The sequence below is a fragment of the Anguilla anguilla genome, chromosome 10, assembly GCF_013347855.1.
Source record: "Anguilla anguilla isolate fAngAng1 chromosome 10, fAngAng1.pri, whole genome shotgun sequence".
NCBI classification, from domain to species: Eukaryota; Metazoa; Chordata; class Actinopteri; order Anguilliformes; family Anguillidae; genus Anguilla; species Anguilla anguilla.
In genome coordinates, this window is record NC_049210.1 from 25,242,390 (window position 1) to 25,262,011 (window position 19,622).

General features: G+C 43.8%; 1 protein-coding gene across 1 annotated transcript in view; it reads left to right on the forward strand.

The window, feature by feature from the left end:
* The first annotated feature begins 16,495 nt into the window (after window positions 1–16,495).
* The window catches only part of snrnp200 (small nuclear ribonucleoprotein 200 (U5)), a 202,507-nt gene continuing 199,380 nt past the window's right edge, over window positions 16,496–19,622 (forward strand). The window contains exons 1-2 of the mRNA XM_035379748.1: window positions 16,496–16,606; window positions 16,758–16,823. Coding sequence (XP_035235639.1) covers window positions 16,779–16,823 — 45 coding nt within the window. The 5' untranslated portion in view covers window positions 16,496–16,606; window positions 16,758–16,778. The remainder of the gene's footprint in view (window positions 16,607–16,757; window positions 16,824–19,622) is intronic.

The window sequence follows — 19,622 nt, forward strand, 5'->3', positions numbered from 1 at the left end:
CCAGACTGGTGGGGATCAAGCAGGTTGTTCTCAGAGAAGAAAGCAGAGAGCTGGTTAGATGCAGCACGTTCGAGTGTTTTGGATAGGAAAGGGAGGAGAGATACCGGGCGGTAGTTCTGAATGACTGAAGGATCTAGTGTGGGTTTCTTCAGCAGCGGGGTGATGTGGGCCTTCTTGAAGGATGAGGGGAAACATCCAGAAGATAGGGATGAGTTCACGAGGGAGGCGACAAAAGGGAGGATGTCTGGTGTGATTGCTTGAAGGAGAGATGAGGGGATAGGGTCGAGGGCACAGGTGGTAGGGCGGTGGGTGAGCAGAAGCTGGGAGACTTCAGTGTCTGAGAGGAGAGAAAATGTGGAGAAACAGGGGGCGGAGGACGCAGAGGGGGCAGAGGACGCAGAGGGGGCGGAGGACGCAGAGGGGGCGGAGGACGCAGAGGGGGCGGAGGACGCAGAGGGAGCGGAGGACGCAGAGGGGGCAAAGGAGCTGCGGATGTCTGCAATCTTTTCGTCAAAGAATGCTGCAAAGTCATCTGCAGTGAAGGAAGACTGGGGTGGAGGAGGTGGCACGCTGAGGAGAGAAGAGAAAATAGAGAAAAGTTGACGAGGGTTAGAAATGGAGTTATGAATTTTGGTTTGGTAGAATTTTGCCTTAGCGGCAGTGACAGAAGAAGATAACTCTGTCAGGAGAGACTGATAGGCTGAGAGGTCAGATGGGTCCCTGGATTTGGCCCACTTCCTCTCAGCAGCTCATTACATTCCATTACAGGCATTTAGCAGATACTCTTATCCAGAGCAACTTACACAACATTTTAAAATAATTTTTATACACATAGCATTTGCGTTGCATCCAGATATACAGCTGGATATATACAGTACTGAATCAATGCAGGTACCTTGCTCAAGGAATCAATGCTATGACCTTTAGATTCAAACTAAAAGAGAACGACATTTTTGCGTAGATAATTATATTCGTGGCATTTTATTTTGATCTAAATTATGAATATAAATGAATCTAATGTAGTATTGTAAATGTAATCTAATCTAGTATTATGAATGGTAATGGTCTTGCTTCATTTAAGCCATTTGCCAAGTCTATGTGATGCTCACATCTGGAGTTATAAAGCCTAAAATTGAACACTAAATGAATAAATGGGTGATGATTGGCCAGATTTGGAATTTGCGTGAATAGAGATAAGAAGCTCTTTGTGCAATGGTTGATCTATTTAAACATGTAAAGGAAGTACATTTCCCCCCAATTTTTAGTGGTTGGGGATGTTGCATAAATCACAAGACATGACAGATATGTCCAGGGGCCAATTTTTATTAAACTCCTGGGAATTATTTCTAAGAAACATTCAAAACCAAATAAATTCATATCTAAAACTTGTAAAAGAATGTGAATCCAGCACATTTGATATGAAATAAGACAATGAATATTAGCTTTAAGTGCAGACTATTAGCTTTGAGAGTACTTACATTCATATTGGGTGATCTATGGAGTAGAAATTACTGCCCTGTATACAAAGTCCTCCCATTTTAGAAAAGAAAAAGTAATTGGAACTAAAAGGTTCCTTCAGCCCATGGTTGTCTGCGTTTCCACCGCGGTCTAAAGTCCCGCGAAGATTAGGCAAATTAGCCCACTGACGTATGAAAAAACGACGTTGTCGTCGGTCCATCTGTCCTATGATTTCTTCTGTAACCCCATACTACCACCGAAGTAGCCTACATAATTTTCTAATAACCGGGACAGCCCAGAGGGGTTTATTCCACTTATATACAACGGGTTACCAACAATGATTATATATGGTTACTTTTGTATTTATTTTTTTTTAATCGATTTAATCACCTGGAATTGAAATATTCTTCTGCAGCCGTTTGGGCTTATTTTACCGTTGTCAAGCAAAACTGTCGTTGGTAGTTGAACTTGGACCGTTGTTATGCAACAAATAGGATATAACAGGCCAATAGTCAGATTGTAACTGTTTTATATATCCTCTCAAACACATTCATTATGTTTTTATGCGAACATTCGCTTTCATGTCTTGATATCCGAAGCGACCGAATGCATTCACATTTATATGTATAACTGGCAACAACAACAGAAAACATGCACACGTTGTAAACAATTTGCTGTTTGATTACTTTCTCATCGTCAATTCCATATCGCAAATTGCAAAATGACAAGAATAGAACGAAAACTCGGACTTGCGTGAAAATTTAAATTAGTAGTGGTACAGCCACCGTTTGCTTTCCTTCGAAGTTACTGCTAGTCGAGCAGCGAAGTGTGCCCTCCAGATGTGAACCATGCACCATAAATTAGTCCATAGTCTTCCTGGTCTTTTTGTGGAATTGAAGAATGGCAGAGTAAAATTACGGCAGTCTGAAAAAGATAAAGGGACGATTACTAGAATTAACCTGTTATTGTACCCTGACAAAAAGTGCGGAAGGTAATTTCCAGTTTGCTTTTACTGTATCACCAATGTGAATTACGCAGAACTACCGCATACCTCACATAACTGTATCAAACGTTTTGAGTCAATTACAACGGGCTAACAAAGAAAATCCGGAAGAAAATATTCAGCAACCGAATTAATCCGTTTGAATGTTTTGGTACAACGGGCTGAACATTTCTGATTGGTCGAGTACTCGCAGCATTTTTTTGTGTTTTTTTTTTCAGCCGCCATGTTTAAAAATATGCAGCCGCAAACCAGTTTATTTTCATAATAACTTCAAATCAAACTTGTATGTTATGCGGCGCAGTAGCCTAGTTTTGGTTATAGCCTGCCAACGTCTTGGAATTATAGCGTGTGCTCTTCTGTTCTTTTCTTGCTTTAGTATTCGTTTTATAATTTTTTTAAATAAAAAGCATTCGTGCTGGGATAGCATAGCCTATTACGTACCAAAACATTCAAACGGATTAATTTGGTTGCTGAATATTTTCTTCCGGATTTTCTTTGTTAGCCCGTTGTAATTGACTCAAAACGTTTGATACAGTTATGTGAGGTATGCGGTAGTTCTGCGTAATGACACTGTATAAAATGTCATGACTGTGTCTTTTATCGTTTTTTGGTGATTAATATGAGCTTTTAAAAATAAAACCTTTTCTTTTTAAAAATTATTTTGTTGTCCGTACATTTTCAAAATAAATGTGCCTTTTGCAAATGATTATTTTTCAATAAATGTTATGTTTTAAATAAAAAGCTGTTTAAAAAAAAAACTTACAACAGTGTCATCTTATATAGTTACTTAAAATATTTAACCATATATGGTCAAGCACACACACACACAGATCCGCCCTGGCCACACCTTTAGACGCATGGTAGGTGGGGCGGGTCTGTGTGTGTGTGTGCTTGACCATATATGATATATAACGATAAAAGACACAGTCATGACATTCTATACAGTCTACAACTTCATAATATACATGGCCTAAATATGCGTAGACATTTCAAAACAGTTTTTACGAGTGTTAAATCTTAATTTCCTCAAACCGCCCACACAGGTTAATTTTCACAGAGTCAAATGAGCTCAAAAGCGAGTGATCTTCAAAAATTTTATCGGCTTGAGCAAGGGCGTTGTTCAATAAATACAGTTCTTCGAACAAAAAGAATGCGCTGTTACCATCAGTTGTTGAGTCAGTTAAAGCAGCCCCGTTTTGAAAAAAGCTTTCCCAAATGATCAGTCCTTTTTTCCCCATCCACAGTTGCGGCATCGCCACCACTGTGATCTGTCGTTGACGCGTAGCATCGCTGGTCCGGCTTAAAAATGTACTTTTGTCTTTTAAACCGCTGGCTACATCCACATAGCATCTTCTAAAATCACCCCAGTCACAAGCCTCGCACACGGCTCCGCAAGTGCTAATAGGGCTGTACTCCTCATCAACATGCAGGTTGAAAAAACACATTTTTGGAGCATCTCCATCCATGTCAATATGATAACCGCAGCAGACACCCTCCGGCATCGTCCCCCACTCGCGGTGTAGACCCCCGGCATGGACTCTTGCCAACGCTGCAAAAGGCTTCTTTGGTCGCCGCAACACTGTCTGCAGATCGGACTTCACTTCTTCTCCAGAGTTAGGTGTTGAAATTTCAGCGGCAGACATGTTCGTAGGTTACACAGAGCTGATGTCCGATTCTGACAACCGTGTTGTGCAAAGGCCGTTGCTGTGAGATCTTCTACACCTCTGCTATGGCTTCCAAACCAATAGACTTTATACACATTCTGAAAAGTGGGCGTGATCCTGTTTGCATACCCAAGATACTAAATCAGAGCGGCGCAGGCCTATGTGTGCGCACGTGTCTGTGTACTCCCCCCGCGCTTCACAGGGCACCCCACCTGTGCCGCCACATCCCCACTATGTGTCACGGGCGCACCTGTGCCTTCTGCATGCATCTCCCGGCGTACAAAACGTTGCCGACTATTGATTGATGGGGATCTTCGAAACTTTGTGTGGGGGGGGCGTTGCTCTAAAGCTACAGTGGCTCCTGCCTAACTCTGTCCATGCTTACCGGCTCGCTGTGGCCATTTTGATCCTCGCTACTCAGCTGTGAACATCTACCTAGAGACCCTCCGCTTCTGTTTTGTCGCAGGAAATCAGCTAAGTAACTAACGCGTGTGCTTTTTTCTACTTTAGCTTTCTTAAAAACCTCTCTTATACCGCTTTAACACTCCTCGATTCGGCTTGTTAAGAATATGCATACATGCCTGGGCTTGTTTTCTTTAAACTAACATCCAAAGCACTGCTTTAAAACTTAGTTACTTACATATTCTCACATATTGCCTGTTTTACTGGTAAAGGATAAAACATTTTTTTTTTTTTTTTTAAGTTTCAAGCTGCACAAGCACTTTTCCCCCACAAGGAGTGTAGTTACACCAAGCATTCTGAACATTTAAATTTTTTTATTTTATTTTTATTTATTTATTTAATTTATTAAAAAATTATTATTATTTTTTTTTTAAATATATTTTATCCTCACCATCTGGCAGGCACAACCCCCACCCTTTCCCCATACCCTTATCCCTCACCAACCAAACCATATCAGAGGTCAAAAGGTAAAACTGATCAATCAAATCTTGACACTATGTACATCACAGAAAACCGGACCATATCAGAGGGTGCAATATTAAGGCAAGGGGCAAGGGGCATGGTATCGATCAATCATTATTTTTGACATTAGGTACATCTTATTACTCTCTGAGTACCAGTAGTACCAAACCCTGTTACTATTCTCACTCAGGTCCCAGGAAATTCAACTTACTTTACCATGGTCGACCTAGCGAATGCATTCTTTAGTATACCAGCTGAAAAAGAATCCCAGCACTGGTTTGCCTTCACAGATGAAGGAAAGAGATACACTTGGTCTCACATGCCCCAGGGCTAAGAATCCCCTGTTGTGTTTTCTGCCGCTCTCAAAGAAATTTGAATTCCCTGGCGAAAGTGTCTTGGTGCAGTATGTAGATGACCTGATGGTGTGTTCCCCCGATGCTGAAACATGCCTCACAGATTCCATTGCCCTCCTGAAATATTTAGCTGAAAAAGGACACAAATGCAGTTTACATAAGCTATAGGTAGTCCAACCAGAAGTTAAATATTTGGGTCACACTGTCTCATACCAGGGTCGAACATAAGTAACAGAACGCATTGAGGCAATTTTAAAGATTCTGAAACCTATCACTAAGAAACAGGTAATGTCCTTTTTAGGCATAACGGCCTACTGCAGACAGTGGATACCGAACTATGCCGGACTTCAGTGTTGGTGAGTAGTGAACTACATGTAGTTAAACTACTAGTTTAATTACATTTTGCAGTAGCTTGCTGATAGTTCAACTACATTCATATTTGCATAGTGATTCAAGTAGTTAAATTACTCTTTTCTTGCCATTTTTTGTGTAGTTAACTACTGAAACTACAAAAGATTTTGGGCCATAAAAGGAAAGGAATGATTTTTTAAAATTATTTTACCATTGCTTCTCTACTTTAATTGAACCCCCTTTGACCAGCCCTGCCTTCTTTTTCTTTCATCCTGACCGCTGTGAAGGCATGCCCAGGCAATGCATTTGTCAGGCAGCCACCACCACACACTTGACCTTTGTGTAGTGCATGTGCAAAAGGGCGGGCATTGCTCAGTGCTCACACAGCGACAGCGTCATCATGGATAAACCTCAGAAATCTGAGCTAGAGGAAGAATCACAATGGCCATACTTAAGCAAATACATGACACTGACTAGCTCCACCGACAAAACCTACGTTTTTACTTGTGAGCTATGCAAGCCGCAAGTAAATACACTCTCTACTGCGAAGACGTCAAACACAAATCTAAGAACACATATTAAGGTGAGTGTATTAACATTGACTGTGCTAGCCAATTTAGCAAAGTTTAGATAAGTTAGCCACATTGTAATATTATGTACATGCAAGTGATTTAATTCAGTGAACGTTAACGTTAGTCTAATTAAAGTCTGGAGCATTATTTTGTCTGACAACAATTATGTTCTATCAAAAACTAACATGTCGATAACCAGCTAATGTCAGGTTTGCATTTTTTGCTGGCATGTGACTTTTTTGTATTATATTTTGTTATAATTTCGTATCTCATGTACATTGTCAATTTGATCATTTTTTTTACAAAGTAGTTTGAACTACTTTTTCTAAGTAGCTTTAGTTAACCAAACTAGATTTCTCCATAGGGTAGCTTTGTTGTAGTTCAACTTCTTCCAGTGTGAAGTAATTGGTAGCTTGCAAAGCTATGCTTTCAAAGTAGCTTCCCCAACACTGCTGAACTTACACAACCATTGCAAAACCTAGCACACGGTCATGGGTTGCAGCCAATGATACGGTCCAATGGACCGAGAAGCGCTTAACAGTTTTGAATCAATTAAACAACAGCTGGCCAGCACACCAACATTAGGACTTCCTGACATGTCAAAGCCATTCTCACTTGCAGTAGATTAAAAGAATGGGCATATGACTGCAGTCCTTTTGCAAGAACATGGGGGAAAACAAAGGCCTGTCGCTTATTATTCTCAGCAGCTGCCTCCCTGTCTGAGGGTGGTAGCAGCAGCCTCAGCAGCTGTAATAGCTAGCTCAGCCCTTGTGGCTTATAGGCTGCTCACTGTTTGGGTTACTCACGCTGTAGCTGAGATTTTGCTTGAACAGAAGACATCGCACTTGTCTACTGCGCGCATGCTCCACTACCAACATTTGTCGTTATCTCTACCCATGTGAAGCGTTGTTCTGGCATTAACCTTGCTACTCTTTTTCCTGCCAAGGAGGACGGTGAAACCCATGACTGTGTGGTGGCTGTTGAACGAATTCGGAAACCAAGACCCAATCTACAGGCACAACCTCTCACCAACCCGGACCTGATCTTATTCTTGGGTGGATCAGCTAAGAGGGACCCTGATACAGGGGCCCCACAGTTTGGCTATGCAGTAGTAACACAGCACACATACTTAGAATCAGCCTGTCTGCCAGGCCATCTCTCAGCCCAGGCAGCTGGGCTGTTTGCACTCACCCGTTCATGCATCTTAGAAAAAGATCACACAGTTACCATTTATACGCACAGCAGATATGCTTTTGGAGTGGTGCATGATTTTGGAGCCCTGTGGAAAAAAGCTTTCTTAGATAAACCAGGAAATCTATTACACATGCACCACTAGTCAACAACTTATTAGAAGCCATTCTGCTGCCAAAACAAATTGCTGTATGCAAGTGTGTCGCTCACACATCTGGGGATTATCCTGTCACTCAAGGTAACAACCATGCAGACACGGCTGCTAAAACCGCTGCGGGCAGTCTCACTGCCCCAGTTTTGCAAATGACATTGCTAGAAGAGGAAGCTGAACTGCCACATACACCTTTCACCTCCCTTATAGAATGTCAAGCGCAAGAGACACCTGCTGAAAAGCGTGCATGGGCGAAAACAGGGACAAAGATGTCTGACATTTGGTATGGGCCTTGTGGTAAGCCCTGCCTACCAAAGGCATTTTTTCCCTATTTTGCAGTTGATACATGGAAAGGATCATGCGTCAAAACGGGGGATGGTTGCAACAATACAACAGCACTGGGCAACACAGGGGTTCTCAAATCACTCCAAAACTTTTTGTGAAAAATGTGTCATTTATGCAACTCACAATGTCGATAGGGGCCAACCAGTCATTAGGTCCAGTCATCCTACTCCTACTGGACCATTTGAACATTTAATGATGGATTTCATTGAACTAACACCAAACGAAGGAAAGAAATATTGTCTTGTAATTGTTGACATATTCTCTAAATGGATTGAAGTTTTCCCCACAGCAAAAGCAGACGCATTGGCAGTAGCAAAGGCCCTGATCTCAGAAATACTACCCAGATGGGGAATCCCAAGGAAAATTTCCTCCGACAACGGATCACACTTTGTCAACAAAGCACCGAACCCGCCTCCAGGTGGCGCGACACCGCTGGATGAAACGTGCAGCCGAGGGCACCTCCGTATCTTTCTCCTGTTCTGGGAACAATGGCGGCTGATATCCGTACTGGCACTCAAAAGGAGAGAGACCGGTGGAAGCGTTCAGCAGGGTGTTGTACGCGTACTCTGCCCGGATAAGTTGACTGCTCCAGGTGGTCGGGTTTGAGGAGACCAGACACCGAAGCGTTCTCTCCAGCATCTGATTGGTGTGCTCAGTCTGATCGTTGGTCTCAGGATGGAACCCTGACGACAGACTGGCCGAAGAGTCCACTAGAGAGCAGAATGCCTTCCAGAAGCGAGAAGAGAACTGTGGACCACAGTCAGACACGATGTCTTGGGGTAGACCGTGGAGGCGAAAGACATGCTGGACAACAAGCTGGGCGCTCTCCCGGGCCGAGGGAAGCTTGGGGAGGGGAACGAAGTGAGCCGCTTTTGAGAATCGATCTACTATAACCATGATGGCGGTGGAACCATCTGACGGGGGTAACCTGGTGATAAAGTCCAGGGCTACGTGTGACCAGGGGCGATGAGGGATAGGCAGAGGCCGGAGGAGACCAGCAGGGGGACGTTGCGATGTCTTGTTCCGGGCACAAACTGTGCAAGCGGCCACAAACTCCCACACGTCCCCCTCCATCCGGGGCCACCAGAACCTCCTCTTAAGAAAGTCCATCGAAAGTCCATGCGTGGATCCCCGGTTGGTTTGTAAGGTGGGACGAGTGACCCCACTGAAGAACCTGCGAGCGCACTCTATTAGGGACGAACCAACGGCCCGGAGGCCCCCCTCCCGGGTCAGGCTCCTGCTGCTGGGCCTCCCGAACCACAGCCTCGACCCCCCAGGTAAGTGGGGCGAGGATGCGGGTGACTGGTATAATGGGCTCAGGAGATCTGTCCCTGTCCGAACGGTCAAACCGACGGGAAAGTGTGTCTGGCTTCAGATTCTTCGAACCTGGACGGTAGGATAGGTTGAAGTTGAACCTATTGAAAAAGAGGGCCCACCGAGCTTGGCGAGGGTTCAGGCGTTTGGCCTCCTGGATGTAAGTCAGATTTTTGTGGTCCGTCCAGACCACAAACGGATGCTCAGCACCCTCCAGCCAGTGACGCCACTCTTCCAAGGCCAACTTCACCGGCGGGAGCTCCTTGTTACCAACGTCATAATTCCTCTCGGCGGGCAGGAGACGCCGTGAGAAGAACGCGCAGGGGTGAAGTTTCTGGTCCTGGGGACACCGTTGGGATAACACCGCCCCAACCCCTACGTCAGAAACATCGACCTCGATGATGAAGGGCAGAGAAGGGTCCAGGTGAATGAGGATGGGCGCGGTGGTGAACCTCCGTTTCAGCTCCATGAAGGCCTTTTCAGCCTGCGGGGACCAACTGAACCGGGGGGAGGTACCCTTAGTCAAGGCTGAGAGTGGGGCAGTGACAGACCTGAACCCCTTAATGAAGCGCCGGTAAAAATTAGCGAAGCCCAGAAACCGCTGCACCTGTTTGATGGAGTCAGGCCGAGGCCACTCCAGTACTGCCTTGCTGGGGTCCATCTGCACACTGCCCTGTGACACGATGTACCCCAAAAAGCTGACCGTGGAGGCATAGAACACGCATTTCTCTGCCTTGACATAGAGTTTGTGTTCTAACAACCTGTGCAGTACTAGTTTGACGTGGGACACATGCTCCTGATAGGTTTTTGAAAAAATCAGGATGTCATCCAGGTACACGTAAACAAATAATTCCAGCATGTCCCTGAGCGCGTCATTTACTAGCGCCTGAAAGACCGAAGGAGAGTTCGAAAGACCGAAAGGCATGACAAGATATTCGTAGTGCCCCCTAGGGGTGTTGAATGCCGTCTTCCACTCATCCCCCTCACGTATACGTACCAAGTTGTAGGCGTTTCTGAGATCCAACTTGGTAAAGATAGACGCCCCCTGCAGGCGCTCAAACGCCGTGGCCATGAGGGGGAGGGGGTAGCAGTTTTTTACCATGATTTTATTAAGTCCCCTATAGTCGATGCAAGGTCTAAGTCCCCCGTCCTTCTTCCCCACAAAGAAAAATCCAGCCCCCGCTGGGGACGTAGAGGGCCGAATGAAACCAGCAGCTAGAGCCTCATCAATATAACTCTTCATAGCGGCTGTTTCAGGTCTCGACAAAGAAAACAAACGGCCCCTAGGGGGTGTAGTGCCCGGGAGAAGATCGATGGCACAATCGTAGGGCCTATGGGGAGGTAGGACGGAGGCCTTCTGTTTACTAAATACTTCACTAAGTTCAGTATACTCCACAGGGACCCCGATGAGAGCGGGAGAACCCGTAGACCCGAGAGAGATAGTACCAGAAGGGGCTGGGGACTCGAAAGACACAGGAGTCGAGAGCCTGCGGGGTTCAGAAGGGAAGGAGCCTCCAGGAGCAGGAGAGACAAGAGGGGCATCCAAAATAGGACTGGGGAACTCGAGAGAGGAAGAGCTCATAGCAGCAGGGAACTTGAGGGACAAAGGACTGAGTTGAACCGAGTCTGGTTCAACACAACGAGATGCACACTTGGGACCCCAACTCAACACCGACCCCGAACTCCAATTAATATGAGGATTGTGCTTAGAGAGCCATGGGTGTCCCAGGATGAGTGGTAACTCAGGTGAATCAATAATGAAGAACTGCATCTTCTCAAAGTGGGTGTCGATGCGAGTTTTAATGTGGCCAGTGATTTTGTCAACCCTCCCTGAACCCAACGGTCGACCATCCAATACCATGATGTCAAGTGGATATGGGAGGGGAGATATAGGCATGTTAAGGTTTCGGGCCAGGGTCGCATCAATAAAACAGCCAGCCGCCCCTGAATCTAAAAACGCGGGGAGGTTGTATTTGATATTACTCCATGATAATTCCACTGGTAGAAAGGTGCGGTTATTGGCTGCCGTGGGGGGATTATTCAGACTCGTCAGAGCTTCCCCCTGCTCTGACGAGTCTACTTTTCTCCCTGAATTCCTTTCTTTTGTATTTCAGGACACCTACGAATGTAATGACCCGCTTTCCCACAAAACAAACAGGACCCACTGCTCATTCGTTTTTCTCTCTCTACCTGAGAGAGCCACGTGCGCCCTAATTGCATGGGTTCATCGCGGTCCAGCGACATGCTGAATGATTCGGGTGTTCTCTGAGGGATGGTAAACCCCCGCCCCGAAATGGAGTGGGAGTGAGCGCTCTCTCTCTCTCTGTTGCGTTCACGGATCCTATTATCAATCCGAATGGCTAATGAAATCAATTCATCGAGTGTGTCAGGAATGTCGCGGGTGGCTAATTCATCTTTAATTTTTTCTGACAAGGCATGCATAAAGATTGCCGTCAGGGCTTCCCTGTTCCAACCTGATTCAGCAGCTAAAGTGCGGAATTGAATGGAGAAGTCAGCTACGCTGGTTGAGCCCTGTTGTAACCCAATAAGTCGTTTAGCTGCCTCCTGGCCGCTTATGTCGTGGTCAAAAACTCTACTCATTTCAGCCACAAAAAGGGTGGAATCCGAACAGATAGGAGTTTGCTTCTCCCACACAGCTGTAGCCCATGAAAGAGCCCTATCTGAGAGAAGTGATATTATGTATGCTACCCGGGCTCGTTCTGTGCAAAACATGGAGGGTTGTAATTCAAACACTAAGCTGCATTGGGTGATAAACCCTTTACATTTTCCTGGATGCCCGTCATACCGACCAGGTGTCGGCATTTTGGGTTCACGGTGTGTGATTTGCCCATGGGGCGGGGCTGGAGGTGCTTGTTGGACCGCAATGTTTGGTGCTTGGACTGCAACGGGTGGAGCTGGCTTCTGTAAATGGGCCAGTATTTCTTTTAACATGTTGGCATGAGAATTCTGTTGTTCAGTGATGGTATGAAGGATCTGCTCATGGGAGCCTAACATGACTCCCTGTGCGGCGATCGCCTGTCCATGTGCCGCTAGTTGGTAATCAAGCGCAGAAGGGTCCGCTGGGTCCGGTCTTGGCAGACTCATTCTGTCACGGTTGAGGAGGGTGGGACGCAATTGCGGACTGAGGGGATCTAAAAGTTAACCCTGAGGGGTAACCACAAAATCGCCGAGCGATAGAAAGGGAAGGGGAAATGCCAAATAAAGAGCTGAGTAATCGCTCCCTCCACTCACTGAAACTGTCAGCGGGCTCAGAAAAGAAATGAAACACCGCCGCAGCGTAGCTACCCAGAAAGAAAACCCCCACTAGAAAAACAGAGTGGAGTCACTTACAAAAGAAAAAGGACACTCGCAGCCTGGCGGGTAGAAAACAAAAGGAAAACTAAAGAGACGAGGGCAAAATGTCCTCCACAGCGCAGAGATAATTAGCTCGAGAAGAAACTAAATGGTGATCAAATCTGGCAGATAGGATCAATACGGTAACTTCTGCCGATTCTTACACCCCTACACACCAAGAGCATGACAAACAATGAGTCTGCGCTGAACCCCAGAAATCAGGGGCTAGATATAGGCCTCCCACACCTGACCCTCATCAGGGACAATTAGCTCAGAGCAAATGCCTGTGAGGTGCCATCACCTCACCATAGCACTCACACACCTGCCCCTTGTCAGGGTTAATTAACCCGCAGAAATCAGAGTGAGAGGTGCCACCACCTCACAGTCTTAGATAGCCTTTATCAGCTTCAGATCACCTAGCATGAATTATCAGTTTTACAAGACCCAAACCCCCATAAAAGAGAAATTCCCTGAGCTGCAACTTGGGACCCTGGGTAAGAGTGTTCTCATGTATGCTTTTGTTTGCAAACATTAAAGCTTGAACTGAATATTGTGCGTAAGTCTCTTGACTCTTCTCACCGCCGGTGGATGCAGATAGAATTTCCACCACAGACTTCACCTGTGAAAGATGGGATTTGCTATAGTGTGATAGAGCACATGAATGATAAAGCGCTTGCAGTAGTTTTGAACCTGTTTAATACAGTCTGGCATACCAGCCAACTTCCATCACTTTTTCTTGCCTATTACATCATCACAAATGCTCCAGGCCCACAAAGAATATATCTCCCCATTGAACATTTAGGTACATTAGCCAGTAAAAACATCAGATACACATGCAAAATGGACATATTAGATTTGTCCCTGGTCGACCCACACTCCAGTTCAGCAAGTGGCGGTAATCCACCAAAAAGTTATTTGCCAACTGCCATAAAACTAAGAAGGAGAAAAAGAAGAACAAAAAAATGAAGAATAATAATAAGCAGAGAGCCATCAGTAATGCTCGTATGACTTCACCTGGGAACAATGGGGTTTGCTATAGTATGATAGAGCACATGAATGACAAAGGGCTTGCAGTAGTTTTGAAGCTGTTCAATACAGTCTGGCATACTGGCCAACTTCCATCAATGAAGAAATAGGCAGTAATTTTGCTGATCTTAAAACCCAGTGATAGGTTCCCAGTTTTATTTAGTATACATATATATATTATATGTAGTGTATTGTGTTTTCCGTTTCTGCCATTACTGTGTCTGTAGTTTGCATGCCTCTGTGTCTAGCCCCTCGGTAGTGTGTCTCAGTATAACACCTCTAGTGTCTGCGGCAAGGATGTCACATTCCTATGCTAAATGGCTGCGAGGGTCCCCAGGAAGGGACAAGACCATTTGTCTCCGGCCCGCCACTTAACTCAACCTTTTGATATGTATAACTGCAAACTGTATATCCAGACACCACACAGCGTGATCGGCAGAGATTCTCTCAGCGCAGCGCCCGAATGTGCTGGGTCTGTCTCTCCCTTGCGCATTGAATTAAACAACAAATCCTCTGAGGAAACTTTGTCAGCGTGTTCTTCATCATCCTACATTTGACTCCACGAATAAGGGCAAAATATCCTAACACCAGTAAAGACTCATCAGACCCTGCCAGTTATTGACATATTGCTTTAACATCCCACTTAGGTAAAATTATGGAATGAATGATAATCGAAAGATTGAGATACTTCCTTGAAAGTAGATATTTATTTCCCCCATATCAGAGTGGATTCCATAAGGGACAAAACTCTGTGGACTCCGTTTCTGCTTAGAGTCAGATTTTTTAGGAAAGCTCAGACCAACAGAGAAGATGGTAGAAGTCTTCCTCTATGTGGAAAAAGCATATGATAAAAAAAACTAAACTAAAATCATTAAGTATCGATGGCAAAATGTTAATAGGGTTTGGACTTCTTTGTCTGGAAGGAAAATACAAGTAAGGGTGAGTGCAGATTATTACAAGCACAAAACCATCCAGACCCACAGTGCACCTCCTGTGCAAGGTCGTCCGTGAGTGAGTGAGTGATCACAATTTGCAGCGCATGGCCCACGGCGGCAGTCCTGCGGCGCTGTGGGAAAAATGTGTATGCAGTTGAGAATGGAACTCCACAGGGTAGTATGCATATTCCACTAAAATTCAATATAATGATTAATGGTATCTTCTCTCACATAAAACAAGATATGGGAAAATCTCTGTATGCTGATGATGGGGCTCTCTGGATAAGAGATGTGATAATTTATGTGATAAAATGCAAGATGCAGTAGAGAATTTGAGGTAGAGAAATGGGCAAACAACTGGGGATTTAAACGATCAATAGCAAAAACACAAGTGATATGTTTTTTTGAGATGCCACAGGCTTATCTGCTTAAAAATGTATGGACAACCATTAGACCAAGGAGAAGTGGTTAGATTCCTTGGAGTCTGGTTTGACGAAAAGCTCACCTGGAATGAACATCAGAAATAAAAAAATCAGAAATAAATGAAAGAAAGTTATTAATATACTGCTCATCATGACAGGAATAGGGAGCAAATAAAGCAGATAAATATATACTGGACACTCTTTAGATCATCTTTACACTGTGGGTGTACAGTACATTGTATAAATGCCAGCAGCAGAAACTAACCTCAGGAAATTAGATGCTTTACAAGCCCAAGGTAGTGGTTACAATTTGTAGTGGTTCATTTAAAACATCCCAAGTATCAGCAATGCAGGTTTAAATGGGAGAAATGCCTCTAGGAATCAGAAGAAGCAAATTTATGCTTGCATATTTGATTAATCTGCAGGGGCACAGACATTCACATCCCACTAAGGCTATTTTAACAGAATTATGGGAACACAGCTAGTCCAACTTAAGAATGGTAAATAGACTGCGTTTATATAGCGCTTTTATCCAAAGCGCTTTACAATTGATGCCTCTCATTCGCCAGAGCAGTTAGGAGGTAGGTGTCTTGCTCAAGGACACTTCGACATGCCCAGGGCGGGGTTTGAACCAGCAACCCTCCGACTGCCAGACAATCGGTCTTACCTCCTGAGCTATGTCGCCCAGAAGCATTGGGTGTTTAGGGGATGCTAAAGTGGGATTTATAGGATTGCGCATTCTACTGTATAGCCCTATAGTTACAATTTACTCAATTCCTCCCTGGTTATTCCCAATGCCAAACGTAGACTTGAGTTTACGACAGGAATCGAAAGGATAATCTAGTTTCCACCTGTTTGTAATATGCAGGTTCTACTGACTCCAAAACTTAGACCTACGAGTTGTACTTAGTAAAGCTGAGGCCAAGGTTTATATAAAATTTCATATGCACAAAATCTGGCAAGAACACTGTGACAATGGGGAAACGGGTAGACACTTGTATAGAATTTAAAAAAAAACACGTTTGCTGGAGAATGAGGGCTGGGAGAATGGGGGGTTGGAATAGGAAAGAAGAAAGCATTATAAACCACTTAAGAGTTGGTCATACAGGACTAAATGATACCTTATATAAAATAGGTAAGCATCCAACAGGAAAATACATACTCTGCAATGACCCGGAATCAGTAGAACAAATTATTTCAATGTAAAGCATACGGTAAATAATTATTTTTATCATTGAGAAATGGAAAACACTGTATATCTTATACTGACAACAAAATATTCGGGTACACCATCAGCATTCCGAAGGAAACTGGTTTAGTTAAAATAAATAATTGTTTTTCTGCCAAATCTACTGCTCCACGCTACAGTCCAGTTGGTGGCGGTAATGCACTAAAAGCTGGTTTATCAACCGCCATTAAACCACGACGAAGGAGGAGGAGAAGACGAAGAAGAAGAGGCGAAGAAGAAGAAGAAGAGGCTCACGGGATACTACCCATACGCACAGCAAACGCAGTCGGTGTTATCTTGGTAGCAGTCGTACGTGTACGTTAGCTTCTCAGTAGTTCGTTAATTTGCTGATTTGTGTAGTATGCAAAATAACGTATGGTTTTTTAATTTAAGTTACTGAGCTTGGTACCTTAGTTACCTACACATCTAACTTAAAAAGATATTCTGTATACTTTTTGTGAAACAGTTGCGACTGTATTTTGAAGAGATGGCGGATGTAACGGCAAGAAGTTTGCAGTACGAATACAAAGCGGTAAGTGTATACTTATGAATAAAATTACAGCTGAAGGTTGAAGGGGGAGAAAATGTATGAGCGGTGTTGTAACTTGTACGGGTTTTTAGTGCCGCCGGATTAACCTAAATTGAATAAACCAGAGATGAGCCAAAATTGATTTTTTTGGTTCGCCGCCGTAACCATCTTTTTCGTATGCTCATTTCAGGATTCGCTTAGACATATTTGAAAAATTGCAATGTGATGCATGTACAGACTAGACTTGTTGGTAATTTTTTTTACGTAGATATGTAAAATTTCACATGGAAGAAAAAGGAACATTACGCTGCCAATTTACAAGATGGCCGCCTACCACGCTCTCCTGTTCAACCATACTTGGCCACACTGTATGTGGCTACGCCGCCTGGCGCTGGCAGGACAAATTTCATCCCCTATTCTCTTCCGGTGTTACGTTTCCACTTACGTTCGCTTAATGCGTAAGTTCGCGTCAACTTGACTACCTTGCCCATAGACATATTGGGCTGCGTCCGAATGGTCTTTTTTTTTTGCTTAGGAAGGTTCCTAACTGAGGAACTGACCCGGAAGTATCTAAGTGGCAGCCATGATAAGAGCTGTCCTAATTCTCTAAATGCTGAGGAAAGGTGCTTCAATGCTTCCTTTATCTCCTTTAGCATAGGGCACACTGGACCGTCCTTTACGAAAGGAAAGGAGATAATGCCGTCCCACAATTCCTTACGGCAGTAACATTTAAAGCGAAGCACCAATCGGCCGTTTACGAAAACAAACCATCAACATGACTGAGTTGTGTGGTGGTTCCTAAGCTATTATATGCATAGGCTTCTAATCAGCATATTAACCATAACAGAAGTCTGTCTTTCAAGAAAAAGGAATATGAGACGTTTTAGCCAGATGTTTTTCATTCAACATGTTTGAAACTTAAGAATGATGTAGTAGATTGTAGGCCTAACATGTTAGGCCTACAATCTTCCATTAAATTTATTTATTTTCATACAGTCATATTAATTGTGATTCATGTCAATAAATATGAGTGGATAGGAGGGTAAGCGTGAGCTTACTTTTGTGACTGGTAGCCTATATTCCTTTTTTATTTAAATTCCAACCTTGGTAATGAAGTAATATTTTTCATTGGGTTGTCCATGTTTATATAGCTTGCATGAAACAACACGGTAAGAACGCACGGGGCGAAGTATCTAAGATGCACTTTTAGTAGTCCATCTTCGGAACATTGTAGTTTCACCACGGCAGACCCACGTCAATAACACCGTCGCATAATTACGTAGCCTAATGTAAGTGCAGTCCGATTCTCTTAGCACCGCGGTTGTCTTTTCCTAAGTCCTTATGTCCTATTTCACATCTTTCCTTGACCTCATGACGTTTTTCATCGGTCAAGGAAAAGTCCTTAGGAAAAGGTAGGACCTAATTTTTTTTTGACTATTCGGACGCAGCCCAAGCGTTCTCTACTGGTAGCTTACATACATACGCGTTGCTGCTATACGTCAACGCATCCGCCATATTGGACCAGGCAAGACTGGCCTGTAAACAAATACAAGTAAACGGGGGAGCTGCGGTTTTTCTGGATAAAAAGCACTATAACGTTTACATTTCTCAACCGATTTCAGTGAGTCGTCTTTATATTCAAGGGTTTATGATCTACGCGGAGTACAAAAAAGTTTTATGTTAAAGTTTAGAATCTCGACAGTTAGGCTATAATCGCTGCTGTACGCTCAAGAGAGGAGTGTGTATCAACGTTAGGTTTACATGAACAAAATTACTTACGTGGTGGAAAGTAATTCATTGTCATAAGGAATTGCCAGTTAATTTTAACCTGGCAAGCTGGCTAGAAAGTAATAAATGCATTGCTAGCTAACTTGAGTAGGATTGTAAGCATCAAATAACCTTGATCGTAAGGCTAGCTTTGCTTGTTAGCTACCTACCAATGTTTTCTTGCAAGTCGTGTTTTGATTTTGATCAAATCAAACTGAACATAACCACAATAATTTTAACCTGGCAAGCTGAATGACATGGTATCGTTTAAAAAAAAAACTTTTTCTCGTTTATTTCGTTATTCGGGGAGCAGCGTTTTCACTGCTGTATAGGCATATCTTAGAGCTATTGTCGGGTTTATCTTGTTGCTATGTCAGTATTTGTTTTTTTAGTGGTGAAAGAATATTTTTATGAATGCCAAGATAGACAATATTGTCCATTATGTCAAGGGTGGGGGTGTAGATGAGACTGCAGGGAAGGGGTGCGTGTTAAATGAACGACCAGAGCGACAATGGTGGGGCTGCGAAACTCTGTTTTTGGCATAGTTGTCGTGTATCGTCTACTAATGGAACTAAAACAAAACGTTTCTGTTTTTAATTCATACTTTGGTTGCAGTAGCACTGAATGTCTGAGTTCAGCAATCTCGGCACGCTGGCGTGCTGACCACTAGGGGCTTTGCGCTATTAGGTTAATACCAGAGACTAAAAAATATGGACAAAGCTACTGTGACGTCACCCATTGCCTCTCCGTGGGTCTGTAAATCACGTTTTGAAGCTCAATGGCGGGCGCGGCCATGTTCTCGATTTGGAGCCAAAACCATAGAGTTAAGCGGTCTTGTGTTTTTTACCATGTGATTGACAGTCCGGTGCGGAAAAGCCCATCAACCTGAACGAACGATTGCAGAACAAACTTGAGGCTAGCTGACTGTCTGCCGTTATGTTTTAAAATATATGATCATATGTTTACGGAGTTTAATTTCCATCCGTGACTGTACTGTGTCATGTAATCACGTTATATGTATGACATTAACTGAAC